Source organism: Pituophis catenifer, unplaced genomic scaffold (genome assembly GCF_029215685.1).
Source record: "Pituophis catenifer annectens isolate HBS135680 unplaced genomic scaffold, rPitCat1.0.hap2 SCAF_3, whole genome shotgun sequence".
Classification (NCBI taxonomy): Eukaryota; Metazoa; Chordata; class Lepidosauria; order Squamata; family Colubridae; genus Pituophis; species Pituophis catenifer.
In genome coordinates, this window is record NW_027256883.1 from 102,310,991 (window position 1) to 102,333,626 (window position 22,636).

Genomic DNA, 22,636 nt, shown 5'->3' on the forward strand with positions numbered 1-22,636 from the left:
TGAAGAGAAAACTGCTGGGGATTGAGCATAGCTTGAAGAGAGGATTGTTTATTTTGGAAAAACTTTGAAATATACTTTGTAAGACTGTTTATAAGATTTTGTGGCTGTAAAAGGAAAAAACTTTTTTTAAAAAAAAAATGGCTGCTAAACAACTAAAGCCACCAACTTCTAATGGGGGAGGTGGTTCCCCTGTAGTGACTCAAAAACAACAACTTCCGGCTGATACACAGTGACAAGACCTTAAAGAATTTATAATGGGTGCCCTGAACAATCAGACAGAAATGATGAAAGAATTTTCAGAGGAGCTAAAGAAACTTACAAGTGTGGTGGAGAAAAAACATGATGAAATAAGAGATGACATTGTTTATGCAGTTTCAGGATTGGCTACTCACATGCTAAAGATTGAGGAGAGAGTACGGGAAATTGATGATGCCAACTTGGAGCTTGCAACTAAACTAGGAGAGGTTATGATACAGACAGAGAAAGTGGATGACGAAATGGTTATGTTACAATACAGATCAATGGAATTTGCCCTGAGGCTGAGAGGTTTGAAAGAAAAGAGTGGTGAAAATTTAAAAGATGTTTGTTCCAATGCTTTAGCAGAGCTGATCTCAGAAAGGCCAGAAGATGTGGCAATTCAAATGGACAAAATTTACAGGGTCAATTCCTGGCTGGCAAAACAAAAGCAGCTACCAAGAGATGTGGTGATTTATTTTACAACAAGGAGACTTAGAAATGACATTTTGCAAGCGTCTTACAGAAACAAGACTAAAGTGGAGGGACAAGAGTTGGTGGTCCTGAAAGAGCTTCCTCCTAAAATGTTAAGAGACAGAAAGCAGTTTGGTTTTTTGGTGAATGAGCTCAGAAATCAGCAACTCCAGTACAGATGGGATGTCCCATTTGGGATAATAGTGACATACGCTGGGCAAAGACATCGTTTAAACACAGTTGGAAAGGCAAAAGATTTTTATGCTAATGTTTTAAAGGCTGGAAGGCCACCCTCACCAGGGGGTGCTAGAAAGCAATTGGAAATCACACAACAAGAGAAAGATGGAGGGCAACCACAAATTTATGCTCAAGCACTAGCTGGAGGAGCCATTCTGGAAGAAGATCCACTATTGAGTGGGGGTCCACCACCAACCCTTGAGTCATTAACGATGATACAGCTGCCAAAAGATCAACGATTGACAAGAGCTACTTACAAACAACATCTGGCACAACAGCCTCAAGATCCAACCCAACAAGCCCAAAAAACACAAGCAGTGGGAGGAGCTAGGCCGAAGTCTAAAATGGCGGAGGAGGTTCAGCTGATGCTCTCAAAGCTTGGAACGCCCAGAGATGGCAAATAAATTTTTATCTTGGAATGTTAACGGTTTAAATTCTCCACAAAAAAGAAAGAAAATATTTCACTATTTGAAGCAATTTCAGAACGATGTCATTTGTTTGCAAGAAACGCATATTAAATTCTCAGATCAAAAGTACTTGATAAATTCAAAATTAGGTACACATTTTGTGGCATCAGCACCAGAAAAGAAAAATGGCCTAGTTATATACGTTAAAAGAGGCTTAGTGGCCAATTTAATTGAGGCTGACACTCAAGGTAGATATATTGCAATTGAATTAACAACACAGAATGGGAAGCTGCTTGTAATTGGAGTATACGCACCTAATCAACAACAAGATAAATTTTACAAACTTTTACATACCAAAATATTACAATGGGACTATAGATCTTTACTTTTAATGGGTGATTGGAATGGGGTATTAAATACCCAGAAAGATAAAAAAAGTCTTTCCAAAATTTCCATGCGTGCTAAGTTGCCTAAATCTTTTTTTGATATCTTGGAGGATATGGAGCTCAGAGACATTTGGAGAGAAAGGAACATATTGGAGAGCGATTTTACTTTTTTTTCAGATAGGCATCAATCCTTTTCTAGGATTGATTTTATATTAACTACAAATGATCTTTTTTCTAGGGTGAAGAGTACGAAGATATGTCCAAGAACTTTAACTGATCACAGCCCGGTTTGGGTGGAACTAGAGCAGGAAAGAGGGGAAAGGAGGTCTTGGAGGTTAAATGAGAATTTATTTAGATATGAAGATAATTTGTGTGAGCTTAAAAAACAAATGAAAGAATTTTTTATTAACAATATGAATAAAGGAACTTCAATGGAGATGGTATGGGATGCGTGTAAGGCATATATGAGAGGAACATTAATTTTTTTGAATAATAAATATAGATTAAAACAACAAAATAGACGGAAAGAGATAGAGGAGGAAATTAAAAAGAAAGAACAACTGCTTATAATTAACCCGGGAGATAAAAAGGCAAAAGATATGATTAATATTTTAAGAGAGCAATTTAATATGTTAATGGCTGGGCAAGTAGCAACCAGCATACAATATGCCAGACATAACACATTTTGTAATGCTAATAAACCTGGGAGATGGTTGGCTTACACGATGAGGAAAAAACAGAAATCACGTGTTATAGATAAGATAGAAGTAGATAGATAGTAGATAGAGGTAAAGAGATTTATCAACAGAATTTAATAAAAAAGGCTTTTTTGGAGTTTTATACAAAATTATATGCTAAAGATGCAATTCAAGATGCTGATATTGATAGATATTTAAAGATGGAGATTCCTGAATTAACGCTGGAACAGAGAGAGAGATTGAATCAGCCAATAACTTCCGAGGAAATTGTTGGGGCAATTAAACAATTAAAAATAGGTAAGGCTCCGGGAACAGATGGACTAACAGCTGTTTATTATAAACATTTACAATCTGAAATGTTAGAACCACTAAAAATTTTATTTAATAAAATACAAGTAGGAGGAGGAGTACCACCTTCTTGGAAAACAGCCTTTGTTTCACTAATTCCAAAGGAGGACCAAAATTCCATTAAACCTGAGAATTTCAGGCCAATTTCACTTCTGAATACTGATTATAAGATTTTTGCTAAAATATTAGCTAATAGATTAATGCCAGTTATGCAACAAATAATTCACAATGATCAATCAGGGTTTATAAAAGGGAGACAAATGAGATATAATGTTAGACAAATTGTAAACTTACTGGAATATTTGGAGAAAAATAATCAAGTCCCTGCAGCGTTTATATTTCTGGATGCAGAGAAGGCATTTGATCGTTTGAACTGGCAATTTTTGTTCAAAATAATAGAGAAAATGCACTTTGGGGAATATTTTACACAATCAATTAGAGCGATATACCAGCAGCAAACAGCACAAATCATAGTTAATGGAGGTTTAACAGAGGCTTTTAAAATTGAGAAAGGAACAAGGCAGGGGTGTCCTCTGTCCCCACTATTATTTATTTTGACTTTGGAGGTACTATTGAACAAGATACGTGACTCAGAAAAATTGAAGGGTATTGTAATTAGACAACAAGATTATAGATTAAGAGCCTTTGCAGATGACTTGGTTATTACTTTATCTCAACCTATAGAGTCGGCTCCATATATATTGGATATAATTGATCAATATGGGAAAGTATCAGGATTTAAAGTTAATTCACATAAGACAAAGATGATAGTTAAAAATATGACTATACTTGAAAGAGATAAACTAGCAAGATTAACAGATTTTGAAATAGTTAAAAAGGTTAAATATCTAGGGGTATACATAGCAGCTTCAAATACAAAATTATACAAAAATAATTATGAGGTACTTTGGCAGAAGGTACAGAAGGATATGGAAAATTGGAAAAAATTATAGTTGTCTTTATTGGGAAGAATTGCAGCAATTAAAATGAATGTTTTACCTAGATTTTTATTTCTGTTCCAAATGATACCTGTGCTTAAGAAGGATGAAAATCTGAGAGAATGGCAGAAAGGTGTTAATACTTTTATTTGGGCTGGGAAAAAACCCAGAATAAAAATGAAAATTATACAAGATACACGTGAAAGAGGGGGTCTTAAAATGCCTAATTTAAGATTATATTATGAAGCAGCGGTTTTATCACAAATCAGTGATTGGTTTAATCTAACTGAGGGGAGAATTTTGAATTTAGAAGGTTATGATTTGTTATATGGATGGCATGCCTATTTGTTATATGACAAAAAAGTGGATAAAGTATTTAAGGTTCATATATTAAGAAATGCTTTGTTAAGGGTTTGGAAAAAATATCAATATAAATTAAATTATAAGATACCTTTATGGGCAAATCCTAGACATGCAATAGAAAATATAAGTATAGAACAAAAACAGGAGGTGATTACCTATAAAGAGCTTCTTATTATGGAAAGGGGGGTAATGTATCTGAAATCTTTAGATATACTGAGAGAAGAAGGTATAATTTATACATGGTTTCAGTATGGTCAACTTCAAGCTAGATGGAAGGAAGATCAAAAAACTGGCTTTGTGCAAAATGAGGAGAATTTGGTAAAACAAATTAGAGATCAAAAACAAATGCATATTAAAAGGTTGTATAATGCTTTATTGGAAATAGATTCTGAGACGGAATTGGTTAAAGACTGTATGATTAAATGGGCACAAAATTTTCAAGAGCCAGTAATGATGGAAACTTGGGAAAAGATTTGGATTAGAAATGTGAAATTTACACAAGCACAAAATTTAAGAGAAAATTTTTATAAAATGTTTTATAGATGGCATTTAGATCCTAAAAAATTATCATGTATGTATTCTAATGTGCAAGCTAAATGTTGGAGATGTGACTGTGATGATGCAACTTATTATCATATATGGTGGACTTGTAGAAAAATCAAAGCATTTTGGATAAAGATTTGGTGGGTGATGCAGAATATTCTTAAAAAGAGACTGAAATTTACTCCACAGTTGTTTTTACTGGGTATAACTACGGACTGTACAGTCGCAGAGACTAAATTGATTTTGAACTTGATAACAGCAGCAAGATTGTTGGTAGCACAATACTGGAAGAAGGACTTTTTGCCTACTATTGATGATTGGATATTGAAAGTAACTAATTTAGCTGAAATGGCTAAAATTTCAGCATATCTGAAGGATCACACACAAGAAAGGTACATACAGGACTGGAGAAGATGGATTGATTATATACAAAATAAGTATCAGACCAAAAAATATCAAATAGCTTATGAATGATTTCTTTTATTTGTATAAGCGTTATATAAGTGATATTAGAAGTATTATGTTTAAGAAATAGGATTTTATATATGGGGGGTTAAGAAATTTTTTTATAGGGGTGTTAGTTTAATGATTGGTTATGCAATTTAGATTATTGTTAAAGATCAATAGAAATACCTTGTGTTCTGCTCTGGGAAGTCGGGGAGGGGGAGGGGGGGTTGGGAGGGGGGGTTGTGGAGAAAATGTGTTTGTTTTAAAACTTTTTCAATAAAAAAAAAATAAAAAAAAAATATCCAACTGTTCTTGTTCTGCAATATTTTGAAAATGTTTTCCTTCCCTGGATCAGAAAATTTTATTATAGCTCCTCTACAGTTAAAGGGAAAAGTCATTTTTTTTTTGCTTTAATTTATATGCAGCCCTTCTCCGGAGACTCAGGGCAGCTTACAATGCGTTAAGCAATAGCCTTCATACTTTTGTATATTTATACAAAGTCAGCTTATTGCCCCCACAATCTGGGTCCTCATTTCACCTACCTTTGAAAGGATGGAAGGCTGAATCAACCTTGAGCCTGGTGAGATTTGAACTTGCAGTAATTGCAAGCAGCAGATGTTAATCTGTTAATAACAGTGCTTTAGTCCACTGTACTACAGGCTCTGTATACTTAAAATATAATTGCCCTTGCAATGTAGAGGGAAAACGAAATGGCCTTGAGGGACAAAAGGAAGACCTGCTACAATGGAATAAAAGGGGCCTGTATGTAATGTTGAGTAATCATTTCAGACAAGCCCCTCAGTTCACACAAAGATAAAGTTGTAGGGGACACATATTCAGACTTGCAAGATTTTGTTGCTATAGCATTACAATAAAAGTAGTATTGAGCTACATAGAATTGCTTTTCCAGTCTGATCTATTTTGAAGAGCTGACATGCTGCTTCAGCTGGAATGTTGGCAGGTGACGTTGACTGATTTTTGCTCTCCAGAGTTCAGTGAAAGTATGGTGAATTCAAGATATTATAGGGGATTTCTAGTGAGGAAAATGATGAACTAGACATCTCTGAAAGAGTGTAAATGATACTGTGGTGATAACCAGCAGCATGTTCTGTCAAATGGAACCTCTCTGGACAAGGGAGGATGAAAGATTACCCACATGCTCCTGATGGCTGCTCCTTGTGAGGAGACAGCAGGATACTGAACACGTCGTGGGTTCATCCCAGGAGATGCAGGAAGCCATTAAGCTCTCAACCAGGGTAGAGTCTTTAAGGAAATTGGGTTTGTCTGCCTTGCTTTCTAATCACTTTTGAATTTATAATTATTTTAGAGTTAAGAGATCCTTCAAACAACAAGTTTGAAAAACTATTTGGTAAGCAAGGTTTCATCCCAAAATAGAAAAAAAGCTAACAGTTTAAATAATTTAAAGAATGTAAAACAAATGGAAAAAGCTAAATTAGAATTTAATTTAAGAAAGTTTTAAGCATATTGTGACCAGATGTATTTAGAAAATTCTTCTGAAAAGTTGAGTAAAAAAAAATAATATTTCCATGGGAACACAAATTGTTTAATCTATTATGAATGAGACAATTGACCGAAAGTTGAAAACAAAACAACAAATAAACTTAAGACTATGAGAATATAGAAATGGGATATTAGAAGGAACTAAGGTTCCAGGCAGGAAGAAGAAAGGTGAAATTTACAATATGACAAATGCATGTCACTTGAGACATTTCAAAGGCTTTTTTTGAAGAATTGGGAGATAAACCAATAATTAAATTGACAGTAAATTAATGTATTTCTAAATGTATTTTTGGAAGATTTTAAAGAAAAAGTGAAAGATGTGGCAGACATTAATATGGAAGAATTTATGGATAGATAGACAGAATGAAGAGGACATACAAACTTTAGCTGATGTTAAAAGCCAAGGAGTTACGAGCACAAATGGTATTCACTTATATTTCCAATGGAAAATCAACATCCAATGAGGGAACAGAAACTTTTAACAGTAAACTACTGGCTTACAGGATGGTGCTTTTAAGACAACTTCAGATTCCAAGACCACAGTCTACATTACCTACATGAAAGGCTTCTGGCAAGGGATGGTTTGTACCTCATAAGGACAGAACTACAATCAGTGGGTTAAAACTACAAGGAAGTAGGTTCAAACTGCATGTCAGGAGGAACAATCAACCAGTAGAATGGATTGCCCATGAAAGGATTACTTTTAATTTGCTGGAGGTCTTCAAACTTCTAGGCAGTTAACTGTCAAACTTATTCTAGTGGATTCTGCTCTAATTAGGTAAGACTAGACAATCTTTAAAATTATTTTCAACTTAGTAGGTTTCAGTCTCTTTATAATGCTATCCCATCTCTCTGGATTTAACAAATATATTCCGGTAAAATGGGTGGGTGGGAAGAACTACATGGAAGATTTTTCCTTAAAGCTTGGATTAGAGTTAAGATTTCCTGTTATCCTCCAGAACTATGGAAGTGGCATCATCTTGTGAGTGTGTGTGTGTGTGTGTGTGTGTGTGTGTGTGTGTGTGTGTGTGTGTTGTATGCATGTGCATTGATGCTTTCATGTCAGTCTTGATTCCTGAAAACTGCCTGGAGGGGTTAATTTTTCATGGCAAGGTTATGTGGAGGAGATTTGCCATTGACTGCTTCTTTAGGGCAGAGAGAAAATGAGGTGATTCAACTGCTTTTGTGCCTAAGGCAGGACTAGAACTCATGGCTCTTCTGGTTTATAGCATGGTGCTTTAACCTCTAAACAAACTGGCTAATCTTACCTTGTCAAAAAGTCCATATTCACAGATAAGTTGCTCTCGAGCTTTGGTGTTTATAGCTATTGTAAACCGTACATGAGGTATCAGAAGCTAAAAATGAGAAGAGAAAAAAATAGATTACTGGATGAAAAACTTTTCATAACTTTCTAAATATTACCATAAAAGTTAGAAATGGCTATATGGTGAGCAAGGCTGAGCCTATAAGAGAGCACTTTTCTCAGGCATTTCTCCCAGAAAGCATCTAAAAGAAGCTTAGAACTTGGTAGCTCCCACTTCCAACTATCTATCTTCCAAAGAGGCATTTCATTTAGTGTCCTTCCCATTCATCTCTGGTGTGTTTGAGACAAAGAGCTCACAATTCCTATTGCTTTTCTGCTGAGTAAAAAAGGTAAAAATAAAAAAATTGAAAATACTGACTGTACCAACTACCAGCCACCTACTTCAGAACCTGTTGGGAATGATACAAGAAAAATTTGTATCACATTTGCTTCTGTACATTTATTTAACAATTTTCTAATTAAAAGTTTAAAAGAAACTACCACATTTCTTTTCTTCTGTCTCTTCAATTCTGGGAATCTGGGATTTTTGAAAACAGACTTAAGTGGCACTTCCTCCTTCATTTTTCCTCATTGGAACAATGATCCCAAAGTCACCCAGCAAGCTTCTTATGTTGTTCGAGTTCCGACAAATGTCCTAGTTAACTCATGAGATTCGGGCCAAATTTCAAAAGAAATCCAGTTATTAGGATGTCAGCAACTTCCCGAGTGAAGTCAACTCTGCCACATATAATTTACAGCTCAACTCTGAACCTGTTTCCCCTCTCCTCTCAATCTGTGTCATAAATTACATTCTCCAACGAGGCACTTTCGCACTCTGTAGAAACCACGTCTCACATGCCGGCTTTGATAATCTGAGATCCAACCTTGAAAAAGAATGTGCTTTTGAACATGGCTGCTGAACTGCTCCATCAGTCCTCCCCCCTTTCCTGCCCATGGCAACTCGAGAGCAGATGAGGAATGCTTTGCGAGTTGACATATGTGTAATTTCAACTTTAACTACCGTGCTTATTTTCTTTTGGGCCCTGAAATAAGCACTGAGGCTTATTTTGGGGGGTCTTAATTTTTTTGAGTGCCACCACTGTGAGATGGAGCTGCCTGACGCGCACACCGGTTTACCTCAGGGCCCCCATGGCTTCACACCCCAACAACTGCCTGGTGGCAGCAGCACCAGCAGCCTTGTACAGCAGGAGCCCACATAGCCGTCAGCTCACTTTTTCCAGCACCAGCACAGCACCAGAATAGGAGGCTGAGCAATGCAGCCAGGCAAAACACTCTGTTTCCAAGCACCCCATAAGCATCATAATACTTTTTGCCTGGACGGAGAAATGAGGGAGACTCGAAGCTTTATCTGCTTGCAAATGGAATGCTTTGAAATGGAGCATCCCATTTGCAAGCAGGCGAAGCTTTGTCTCCCTCTGGGAGAAAAGTGTGTGGCGGAGCCAGAGGCACGGGTGGGGGGGGGGGGAAGGTGATCACAACACACCACCCATTCCATCCCATTGTCTCTTGGCTTGTCTGGATGTGCTGGGCAGGCGCCCACATGGGGCATCTGAATCGCCCGCCTCCCCCCTCCCCTTGCCTCTGCCTGCTGCCGGTGCTGCTGCACAAGCCTCCCGCAAGCCTCCCATGAGCCAGACAGCCACAGAGTACATCCGGATTCCCTCTCCCCCCACCCCCGGCCTCTGCACTCACAGGTATCTGTGCTGCACCAAGGGGCTGGTGGGGCATGCCCATCTTCCAATGCTTATTTTCAGGGTAGGGCTTGCACAAAATGTAATTTAATTAGTTTAATTAGTTTAATTAATTAGTTTACTAGAACAAAAATTGAACAATCTAGAGGCACAACTAGCCACTGAGAGACCAAGATTCATTCCAAGATTCATCGGTGAACACGACAAACTTCTAATAAAGGTGGAACTCTGTACCCAAACAGAACATAACAAAGAAGAAACAACCACCAGGAAACAGGAAAGGTGATGGCAGCATGTCACAAGGAAGGAAGGAAGGAAGGAAGGAAGGAAGGAAGGACCCCTGGAGTTGAACAATCAATTTTATACTTTCCCCTTGGAAGAAAACATCCAGACACCTAGAAGAGTCTCTGTCAAATGTTCCAGTGACCAGGAGCAAAGAAGCTCAGATTCCCCCCCCCCCAAGTGTGTTCATGATAGGTGATTCACTACTCAGAGGAACAGAGTCATCAATTTGTAGACCAGATTATTTTTCAAAGGAGGTGTGTTGTCTCCCAGATGCAAAGATTAAAAATGTGACAGAGAAACTTACTCCTCTTTCATGTTGGGACAAATGATAGAACTTCCTTTTTACAAAGGATACCCCAGATTAAGCCCTTAATCTGGGATAGAGTCGAGGTGATTAGATAGAGCTGGACATTTATTGGCCAGATGCCCTTCCTGCCACCATGCATTCACAGCAGATATTTTTTCTTTGCGCCTTATTAGAAAAATATATGATGCTACTTAGGATTGAACTCTCAACCTTCCAAGTCTTCACTACAATGCCACTACACTGCTCTGTCAACCCTACAGTGAACCTGGCCTGAAGCCATCTTGGAGGCTTCAGGGTTGCCACAGAATGGTGGGAGGGGGGAAATAATTAGAAGGGGTGTTGTAGCCAAAACAATAAAGATTTCCTGTGGGAACCAAAGACATTCCCACAGGTGGCTGGTCAGAGGAGGAGCAAATAACCAAGCAACCGCAGGCACCTGGATTGGACAGCATGACCAGTGACTTGCGGGGCGAGGGAAACTTTTACTTTTAATCAGATGAAAGCCACGGGAAATTTCAGAGTTGACTTTCACCAGTTGTGACAATATGAAGTATCCAATAAACTGTTCTTTAAGAAACCTGCCTACCACAGAGTTCTGTTTTCTATGGGTGCATTACTTGGAATGCTGACATGCTTATGGTCAACTAAGAGCCTGAAAACAATTTAATGGGAGTATGAGCAACTAGGCAGAAAAATAAGATATTTGGGGGCGTAGGTGGTATTTTCATATGTACTTCCAACAAAAGGTCAACATTCACCCAGGGCAGGGGTCTGCAACCTTAAACACTCAAAGAGCCATTTGGACCCATTTCTCACAGAAAGAAAACACCAGGAGCCACAAAACCTTTCCCGTGCCTGACTATATCTTGAGCAGCCACAAAACTAGCATATGTAGTTGAATGAAATTACATACTGTTTTCTTCTAAAACTTTTATTTTCTTGGATTTATCCATGGTTGGTGTAAGGATCGCCTCTCCTTCCAACTTAAGAAAGTACAAACTCTTGAAACGTGGTTGTTCAAAAGGATTCTTTTATTAAGCAGAAGTGAAAGCCATCCAGCTAAAGCAAGATCTGAATACCCTTAGGCAAAGCAGTAGGATTAAAGTGGTAGAGACCCCTCCCTTTAAGTCAGAATGCAGATTTTAGCCAATACACAAGTATGAAGATGTCTTCTTTACTATTTCCTCTGAGAACCTGAACAAACATGCATTCCCACCATTATACTTTAAAGTGAGACAACCCACATGGCTATCATAAAAATTCCTGCAAGTAAAGGGGATCTCAGGGCTCTTTGGAGCCAGGATATAGGTTGTAAAGTATCTGTTGACTCAGGCAATGCTAGGGAATCGAATCCAAGTGTCCCCCCTCCTCCGACTGAATGGCAATATCACTTTTAGGGATCTGACAGTTGGCCTACCGGAGGTTGAAAAGCTCAATAAATCGCATGCCGGCAGGTGTTGCACATTGGCGGTTGCGACACATATTTTGAGTGACAGGGAGCTGCAGCAGAGGGGTAAAAGAGCCACATGTGGCTCCAGAGCCGCAGGTTTCTGACCCCTGACTCAGGGAATGAAGGATTCTAGAACTAAATTGCTGGCTCAAGGGAACTTTGAATTTTTGGACTGTGGTTTACATTACTTGCAGAAAGTTTTCTGGCAAGAGATGGGTACACCTTACATGGATCAGGACGGATGTGGTTGGAAAACAACTAGCTTGGCTCATCTGAAGAACTTTAAACTAAAATTGAAAAGCGAGCAAGAACAATCTTTAGGGCTACCTCAAGACAACCAAACAGTCAGTAAGGAAGGGAGTGGTGAGAAGGAAAGGAACAAAACAGAACTAGGAAGCAAATGCAAGGTGAGCCATAAAGGACTCAGATACCTATATACTAATGCTCAGAGTTTCGGTAACAAACAGGGAAAACTTGAAGTCCTAGTACATGAGGGCACGTACAATAGTATTGCTATTCTGAAATTTGATGGGATGGAACCCATAACCGGAACATACTGCTAGAAGTTATAAATTGTTAAAAAAACAGAACTAACTCAAAAAGAGAGAGAAAGCAGTAGTTTTGTATGCAAAGAATTACTACACATCTACAGAAATACACAATACTAGGGATGAAAACCTTTTTGAAGGTATTTGTGAGAATATTAAAGTAAAAAGAAATGACATTGCTATAAATGTGTACTACATGCCACCCACCACACAGAAGAAACAGAGGAACTCTTTGTTAATCAGTTAGCTGAGGTGTGCAGGAAATACAGTGTAGTAGGGGGGACTTTAATTACCCTGACATCAACTTGGAAACCAACACTGTAACGCAATAGAGATTGAACAAATTTCTGACATATCTATCCAATAAACCTGTCACCCAAAAGATAGAGGTGGGAAGCAAGCGGTCAGTTATACTGGATTTAATCCTAACTAATGAAACAAGATTGTCAGTGTCTAAGAGTTCATGAATTGGAATAGACATGGTAACAGATCAACCAATGGGGACTGTTTGGTGACTCAGACGGCTTGGAGGCTGGGCGTGGCTTAGCTTGACTGATTTGTATATAAGAGTTGCTTTGTCCTTACAATATAGCCTCTGTATTATATAGCTTCTATGTTTCTGTGCTTCTGAGTTCCGGTTCTGGCTTCTGCAGCCATGGGTATTGTATACATGCATCATGCTTTATATTATTGTATATGAAGAAGTTTCTTATATAAATGAATCCTGCTGAATTATTTACTTGTGTACTGGTTGGATTGCTGCAAACTCTAACAGGTTATGGGCCCAGAGCACATAAGCACACAGTGTGAACTGTAATTAAGCTGAAGGATAGCCTGTGTTATAAGAAAAAGAGAACAAGGCTGAGAAGGATTGCAGGATAGTTGTTGAGTTCAAGGAGAGCTCTCTGCCTCGATTGAGACAGAATTATATTATTTGGGCTGCAAAAATGGAATGCTTCCTGAAGGCTAAGGAGCTCTGGGATATTGCTATTAATCCACTCCAGGTACCATTAGGAGCAGCAGATCAAAGGCAGCATGATAAGGCACTGGCCTTAATGTAGGGTTATTATTTTGTTCATCTGTATGGTTTTCTGGAACTGCAGTTACACGTAATTGCAAACTTCAGCAAATATCAGTGAGCAGTGTTCTCAAGCATGTACAAGGACACAGGATGAAACAAAGTATAACCTGTAACATTTGCTGCTTTCATTGTTTGTGCATACATGCATATTCACATAAAAACCAATGATGTAATTACTAACCAATTACTGTACCTTGGAGATTTGTTAACCAATAATGAAATAACACGTATAGTAGGTAAGAACTGAGAAACTAAGAAACTATATAAACTGTGGCTGATGCTCAATAAAATTGCTGTTGATTCTGCTATCTGTGGATGTTTTTCTTTTACTCATCTTCAGCCTCCGGGAACAAATGCTACAGCCTACATAATCTTAAGTTTAGAAGATGAACAATTCCTGAATGTAGCTAATTTAAAAACTGCAAAGGAAGTTTGGCTGAAATTAAGAAATGTGCATGTGAGTGAGTCAGCATGCAATATTGTGCAATTATCGAGACAATTGTACAGAACCAGACTGTTACCACAAGAGAATGTGAAGCATTTGCTGTGAATGCAAACTTTATTTATTGAGTTGGAACAGCATGGCATGTAGATTCCTGAATCTCAGAAGGTGCTGTTGTTTTTAAATGGTCTTGATGAAACGTGGGACATTTTTTCAGCTGTTTTTGAATGCAAACCAGAACAGGATTTATGAATGGAAGCCCTTAAAGCCTATTTGATTTCTGAAGAAAACAAACACCATTTTAGAAGAAGCAATGAGGAAAAATTCCTGATGTGGGGGCCCAAGGAGCAGAGAGACAAACACTGCTGGAGGATTCTGGTCAATATGAGCAGGTCATATTGGGGTAAAGCCATATTGACTGCTAATTATTTGATCAATAGGCTGTGGAGTTCCTCAATTAATGATACTCCATATGCAGTGCTATATGGAAGAAAGCCATCTTTGGCACATTTAAGGGTGTTTGGAAGCAATGCATGGGTACATATTCCAAAAGCAATCAGGAGAAAAGGTCAACCAAAGGCTAGAAAGCTTAGGTTTATAGGCTATGAGCCTGGCTCAAAGAGCTATCGCTTTAGTGATGGGAACACAAGAATAGTGATTTCCAAATCTGCTGGCTTTGCAGAGCAAAATTGGGGCAGAATTGATGCCAATTTTTGGAATGATCCACTTAGTGACAGTAACGCACTTAGTGATGATAACTCACTTAGTGACGGTGTCAGCATTCAGGGAGGAGAAACTGAAAAAGAACAAGAAAAGGAGTCAGGAGATGATGATGACTCGGATATCAAAAAAGAGACGGTTGAAACACAAGAGCAGTCAATGCTACGCAAGTCAGAGCGATGGAACAAGGGGATTCCACCTGACAGGTATTCTGTTAGTGAAGTAAAGATGTGTAGTGTTTGGTATAAGCCAAGAAACTATAAGGAAGTATTGACATTACCCAAAATTGAACAAGTAAAGTGGAAAGAAGCCATGGACAAAGAAATGAAATCCATGGGTGAACATAAATTATTCTATGACTTTGCCACAAGGCTGCAAAGCCGTAGGATGTAAATGGGTGTACAAAAGAAAGTACTACCCAACAATGAGGTACAATATAAGGCACGATCGCAATCTCGTAAAGACGCTAGAGCAGCGAAAATCAGCTGTTCTAGTGGCTTGGAACTTTCCCCTTGGGAGAAGAGGGGAAGGCGAGCAGGCAGGTGTGGGTAGAGCTCCCCAAGACCCCCAGGATTAATCCTGGGGTGCGGAGGGTGAGAGCTCCCCAAGCACGTGAAGAAGCTCCGGATCCAGGACGTTTCTGTTCTAAACAGAACAAGGCACCGCGACCACCCCTGCGAACTAAATGATTTTACATCGATTGGATTTTAAAGCAGGCAGAGCAAAGACAGGAGAAATCACAACTGCAAGTACTAAACTTTAACTCTAATAAATTATTACTTCCTTTGGAGCCTGAGATGGGAGAAAGCTTAAAAAAGATGGCGCTGAGTTGCTTAAGGGCGTGAAAACGAAAGTTAAAAGAGAAAGTGCTTGTTAACGCTCATTAACGCTGTCAGTACCTTTTAAAAGACTTTGGTGGGGAATTTTGAGGATTGGAAATTAAAGAATACAATATTGACTTATCAATAAGCCATAATAATTATTAAGGACTGAGATTAAGAAGACCTGTTGGTTCTGCTGAATGGCTGGTGGGAAAGTGCAGTTTGGAGATGGCTGCGAAGCAAAAACTGTTATGACTAAAAGTGTGGGGACTTCTCCAGCTCAAACATCAAAAATGCAGTCTTTGTTAGCCCCACCAGATACACAAACACTGACACTAGAAGTTCTTCAGGGAGCTTTAAAGAAACTGTCTACTGATTTGGAAGAAAAAAATCACACTCCGTTTTGAGGAAAAAATTAAAGAAGTGTCTGAGGAACTGCTTGAAATTAAAGAAACAATTCAAACCCAAAATGATGCAATTAGAGAAGATATTGTTGAAGCATTTAAGGGACTGGTGGGTCATGTTACATCTTTGGAAGAAAGGGTGGATGAAATTGATCAGTTTAATTTGAATGTGGAAGCTAAATTGGGAGAGGCTCAAAATAAGATGGAAAAAGCGGAAGCAGAACTCATAATGACACAATATAGAGCAATGGAATGGGCAGTGAGGGTCAGAGGCTTGAAAGAAAATAACCAGGAAAATCTCAGAGAGATTTTTGCAGAAGCCTTTGCTCAGTTTACTGGAGAATCTAAAGCAGAGTGTGACTGGCAAATAGACAAAATTTATCGCGTTAATTCATGGATTGCCAGACAGAGACAATTACCAAGAGATATTGTGATCTACTTTGTTACAAGGAGAACAAGAAATGGAGTCTTACAAGTTTCTTATAAGAAGAAACTTCAAGTGGCAGGACAGGAGGTTTCACTAATGAAGGAAATTCCCCCCAAAATGCTGAGATCTCGAAAGAACTATGCATTTTTAGTTGATGAACTTAGAAGGCGTCAGTTGCAGTACAGATGGGAAGCTCCAGCCGGATTAGTGGTGAATTATTTGGGTGAGAGACATCGTCTCAACTCAGTTTGGAAGGCAAGAGACTTTTATACTACCATACTAAAGGCTGGAAACCCACCATCTCCAGAAGCCAGAAGAAGGAAAGAACCAGGAGAGGCCACAAAGGGGGAAAAGGAAATTATGCAGGCACAAGCTCAAGGAGGTGTTTTGACTACTCAACAAGAATTATTGCAACTTTCAGAGGATGTTCAAATTTTGGATTTATTTGAAAAAATGGAAGACCCCAAGGATCAAAGACAAACTCGAGCAGCAACCAGACGTAAAGAACAAGAATTAAAGAAGCAACAAAGTCAGATAATAACCCAAGAAATTGCAATTACAAATTGCTGTGGAAGCTGTGGGAGGAGCTAGACCGAAGAGGAAATTCCAGGAGGACTTCCAGTTGGTGCTCCATAAGCTTTCAGGGGCCAAGGATGGCAAATAAATTTTTGACCTGGAATGTTAAAGGCATAAACTCACCACAAAAGAGGAAGAAAATATTTTATTATTTAAAACAGTTTAAAAATTATGTAATTTGATTGCAAGAAACACACATTAGAACAAGTGATCAGAAATACCTAATAAATGCTAGACTGGGCAAACATTTTGTTGCATCAGCTCCTGAGAAGAAAAATGGTATACCTAAGAACAGATTTAATGGCTAAATTAATTGAAGCAGACCCACAAGGAAGATATATAATGATTGAATTATTAATAGAAGGAAAGAAAATACTTTTAGTGAGAGTATATGCACCTAATCAACAACAAGAGAAATTTTATAAACTTTTGCATAAAAAATTAATACAAATGGATTACAAATCATGTATAATGATGGGTGACTGGAATGGTGTATTGGACACTAAAAAAGACAAAAAGACTCTTTTGCCAAATATTCAAACACGGGCTAAATTGCCTAAATCTTTTTTTGATATGATGGATGATATGGAGTTGAGAGACATATGAAATTTGTCTGAAATTTGTGAATGAAATTTTAAAGAACAGGATTTTACTTTTTTTTCTGATAGGCACCAATCTTTTTCTAGAATTGATTTTATACTAATCACAAATGATTTTCTTTCCAGGGTAAAGAAGACGAAGATATGTCCAAGAACTTTAACAGACCATAATCCGGTGTGGATGGAAGTAGAGTTTGGGGAGGGGTCTAGGAGAGATGCGAGATAGTGAAAAAGGTTAAGTACTTAGGAATCTTTATTACAATGTCAAATGGGAAATTATACAAGTATAATTATGAATTGTTATGGCATAAAATACAGATAGAGATGGATAAATGGAAAAAATTACAACTGTCTTTGTTGGGAAGAATAGCAGCAGTTAAAATGAAACTTGGGCAGTTTTGCCCAAGTTTCTATTTCTCTTTCAAATAATACTAATACTTAAAAAGGATGCAAATTTGGAGGAATGGCAGAAAGGTATTAATAACTTTGTTTGGGTAGGGAAGAGACTGAGAGTTAAATTAAAAATAATGCAGGATATACATGAAAGAGGAGGTTTGAAATTGCCCAATCTAAAATTGTACTATGAAGCAGCTGTTTTGTCAGCAATTAGTGACTGGATTAATTTAACAGATGAAAGAATACTGAATATTGAAGGGTATGATTTGCTATATGGTTGGCATGCCTACCTAGTTTATGAGAAGAAGGTGGATAGGACTTTTAAAAGTTACATATTAAGGAATGCCCTCCTGCGTGTTTGGAAAAAATACCAATATAAATTGAATGGCAAGATACCCATGTGGGTAGTACCTAGACATGCGATAGAAAATGTAAGTATAGAACAAAGACAGGATGTAATTACTTATAAAGAACTTCTGATTACAGAAAGAAATGTACTACAGTTAAAGCCTCTGAATGCATTAAGAGAGGAAAGGGCAATTCAAACCTGGTTTCAGTATGTACAGCTGCAGAATAGATGGAAAAAAGATCAGAAAATTGGTATTACACAAAGTGAAGAAAATTTGATAAAACAAATTTGGGACCAGAGTCAAATGCACATAAAAAGGTTGTATAATATATTGATAGAAATAGACTCGGAGACAGAGTTAGTTAAAGATTGTATGATAAAATGGGCACAAAATTTCGAGGAACCAATAATGATGGAAACATGGGAAAGGATCTGGGTAAGAAATGTAAAATTTACACAAGCTCAACATCTGAGAGAAAATTTTTATAAAATGTTTTATAGATGGCATTTGGATCCCAAAAAGTTAGCTTGTATGTACCCAAACCTACAACCCAAATGTTGGAGATGTGATTGTGTTGATGCTACCTATTTTCATGTTTGGTGGACTTGTAAAAAAGTTAAAGCATTTTGGATAAAAATATGGTGGATTATTCAAAATATTTTTTAAAAAAGGATAAAGTTTACTCCACAGTTGTTTTTGTTAGGTATAATTACAGATTGTACAGCTATAGAGACTAATTTGATTTTGAACTTAATAACTGCAGCAAGACTCTTGGTGGCGCAGCACTGGAAGAAGGAAGATTTACCTACTATTCAAGAATGAACATTAAAAGTAGTAAATTTAGCAGAAATGGCGAAAATTTCAGCATATCTAAAGGACCATTCAAATGAGAAATATATGTTAGAATGGAGAAGATGGATTGATTATATTCAAGGCAAATATCGGACTAAAAAATTTCAAATAGCTTATGAATGAACAAAGTGATTTTATAAAGTACTTAAATTTAGTTTAGTAACAGGGGAGTTAAAAGCTCAAGAGGGGGATAGGAGGCTATAGATAATTAGTTTATGTTAGCTTATGATTGTCAAATGTTATATTTAGCTCTGGGAAGTGGGGGGGAGAGGGAGGGGGAAGGGGAGGGTTAGAAGGGGAGGAGGGAGGGGGAAGGGGAAATGTCTGTAAAACTTTTTAAAACTTTTCAATAAAAAAAAATATATAAGGCAAGATTAGTGGCACAAGATTTTTCACAAAGGAAAAACGTGCACTATGATGAGGTATTTGTGCCAATGTTGAAGGGTAAAAGCGTAAGGTTGGCACTAGTGTTCGCAGTGGCATGTGGCCAATGCAGAATTAGAGGAAGAAATTTACATGGTTCAAGCACCAAAGTATGAAAGTAAAAAGCCTAACACTGTATAAATTGAACAAGGCCATTTATGAGCTGAAGCAGTCAGCCAAGAATTGGAATATCTTTAGATATGACATTGAAGGGTCTTGGGTTCAAGAGTTGCAAGGCTGATGATTGCATATGCACTGGAAGTTGGGGATTGTCAACTATTAGCAGGTGATCTTTGTTTCATTGCAAAGGATGTAAATTCTCAGGTATTTGTATGGAACTGTGAACTTGGGTCTTCAAATACAGCCAATGGGGACTGTTTGGTGACTCAGACAGCTTGAAGGCTGGGTGTGGCTTATCTTGACTAATTTGTATATAAGAGTTGCTTTGTCCTTACAATATAGCCTCTGTATTATATAGCTTCTGTGTTTCTGTGCTTCTGAGTTCTGATTCTGGCTTCTGCTGTTTGGGTATTGTATACATGTTTTATATTATTGTATATGAAGAAGTTTCTTATATAAATGAATCCTGCTGAATTATTTACTTGTATGCTGGTTGGATTGCTGCAAACTCTAACAGAGATGAAATGGTTGAAGGAGTGGAAGTCGTAGGAACTTTGGTAAAGAGTGACTATGACATACTAAAATTCATCACAATGCAGGCAGAGACTAGTGTTTAGACTTTGAGAGCTGTCTAAACAAACTAAAAGAGAGTTTAGGAAGGATTCCATGGATGGATACCCTAGAAGAAAAAACTGACAGATTTGCTGTCCTATATACATTGTTTGACTCTCAAGGGATTTACTAATTTATGCCAAGAGTTTGTTTTATTTTATTCAAGTTGGTGTTGATTTCTAGTACAGACTTCATGCCTAAAATGGGATTAGAATTCACATATAGACTCTCTAATTTTAATTTACTTTCAATTTATCTTTTAAAAAATAGCTTATACAGGAAGTCCTTGACCAGCTGTTTAGTGACTGTTTGAAGTTATGACAGTTTTATACTCTTTCTGAATATATCTCATACTGTATCAATTGTCTATTATTTTTCTTTTCTTATCAGTTTGATTTGATTTAATGAGGGCAATATTTATTCTTAGTGGTTTGATTTGCTTTAACCTAATGAGTGCAAATAGACATGTGAAGCATATTTTTCAAAAATGAGTAAAATATAACATAGCAGAGACCCTTTACAGTTTTCTTCTTATGGAAGAAATTTTTGAACCCACTGGCTCCCCCAAGTCCTTCAAAATCCACTTTTCTGAAATCCCATATGCAAGTCTGATTCTTTTATTTTTACCCAAACATTTTCAAAATATTTCCATGTTCTGGTTCCTGATCTTCTGTGCAAGTATACATTTTCTTCTTGTACAATGCAGAATTCTCACCTTTCACGTACAGCAGGGGTGTCAAACTCGATTTTATTGACGGCCACATCAGGCTTGTGGTTGACCTTGGTGGGGGAGGCATGGCTGGGGGAGTATGGCCAGAGGGCGTGGCTGGGGGCATGGCCAGCTCGACATTGCTTGCGGCCGGGGGCATGTCTGATGGCCCGGGTGCGCTGGGGGGATCCATTGTCTCCAGCAAAGGAAAGTTAGACCAAACCAAACCCTTGACCACCAGAGGAGCCTTGCCATCCCTCTTAGGCCACGTGGAAGATCCCTGGACAGCGGTGCAGGCTGCCTGGAGCCCTGAGCAGTAGAGGGCAAGTACCCAGCCCTGCCCAGCCTTCCCCAAGGGGCCGCCCGACTGCACTTACCTCCTCCTCAAGGCTGCTGCTGTTGTGCTAGCTCTCCTTGGCCATGTTGCTCATGGTGTGTGTGGGAGAGCAAATGTATGGGTCAGAGGGAGGCCCACTCCTCCATGCGAGGAGATCTGGCTTTGTAACTAAAGCATCCTAAGCGTAGGATGGGAGACCACCAGAAAAGGTCAGGAAGAGGAGACAAGGGAATGGCAAAAAGGCAGCAGGGCTGCTGATGGCCAAGTGCTAAGGCAGGACTTTCCTCAGACCCTCTCTCCCTCGCATTATAATTTATTTCCTTCCTTCCTTCCTTCCTTCCTTCCTTCCTTCCTTTCCTTCCTGCCTGCCTGCCTGCCTGCCTGCCTGCCTGCCTGCCTGCCTTCCTTTCCTTCCTTCTTCTTTTTCCTTCCCTCTTCCCTCTTCATTCTCCTTTCTTTCTTCTTTCTTCTTTCTTCTTCCTTCCCCTCTTTCCTTCTTTTTCCTTCCTTGCTCTCTTCCCCTCTTTTTTCATTGTCTTTCCTCTTTCCCTTTCTCCTTTCCTATCCCTTCTTGATGCTCAAATGCAAAAGGGGAAATATTTCTCGATGCCTCCTTGCTGTGATCAAATGCCACTTTTGCTAGTAGTTTGTGGTCATTTAAAAGACTGAGAACAAACAAGGCTCAGTTTATCCAATGCTTGCATTTAGTGCGGGCATCCACAGACTACAGTACAGCTGTGGCTGTACATAATCCTTAAAAGGGTTCTCCTGTAGGGACCCTGCCATGGTCTAATTCAGACTGGAAATACAGCAAAGGAAAATATTTCCCCCATGCTGCTTTGTCCTGTTTTTCCCACTGGAAATGGCTGTGAGACTTCCCATTTTGACCCCTCCTCCCCCTCATTGCCTCTGTGCCTGATGGGCCTCTATGTGGCTCTCAGCTCAACTCTCTCAGATCCGTGCACATGTTTGTGTGTGTGCGTTTGCACATTCAGGGATAGGCAACATGGCATCAGCATACGCAACCCCAGCCCTGAAACCAAAAGCAGAGCCACCAACCAGGGCATGACTGGAACTAAGCCCCAGGCGTACTACCGACATGTCCCGAAAGGCCCTCTAGGCTGCAGAGATCCCTCCCCACCCAGCTGAAGGGGGGAAACTCCAGGCAATGACGGCCAGTCACTGGACTCCTACAACAGCGAGGATGAGGGCGAAAATGACCCAATGGTGAGTGAACCAGTCCACCCTTTTGTTTTCCCAATACGCCTCACAGCCCCCAAAACAGGAACCCGGGGAACTTTTCAAGCCCTAATAGACTCAGGCTGCACTAGATGCTTGATCAACCTAACCACGGTTCTGAAACTGGGGATCAGAGCGAAAAGACTGGCCCACCCAATCAGGTTCAAACAGGTCGATGGGTCCCTATTGGGGGGAGACTATGTCACCCACCTGACCGAACCAGTAAAGCTAGAGCTAGCGAATTACTGGGAAGTAATTTGATTCATGATAGCCCCCAAAATGACGGACACAGTCATACTGGGACTCTCCTGGCTAGACAAGTGGGGC

The 22,636-nt window shown here is 38.8% G+C and overlaps 1 protein-coding gene across 4 annotated transcripts in view; it reads right to left on the reverse strand.

Moving 5' to 3' along the window:
* The window catches only part of ALOX5 (arachidonate 5-lipoxygenase), a 200,435-nt gene that overhangs the window by 59,610 nt on the left and 118,189 nt on the right, over nt 1–22,636 (reverse strand). For 3 of the 4 annotated variants that reach the window (XM_070940865.1, XM_070940866.1, XM_070940863.1), the window contains exon 9: nt 7,865–7,951. In XM_070940865.1, coding sequence (XP_070796966.1) covers nt 7,865–7,951 — 87 coding nt within the window. Of the gene's footprint in view, nt 1–7,851; nt 7,952–22,636 lie in introns of all 4 variants that reach the window. The other variant, XM_070940864.1, reaches the window with a different exon arrangement.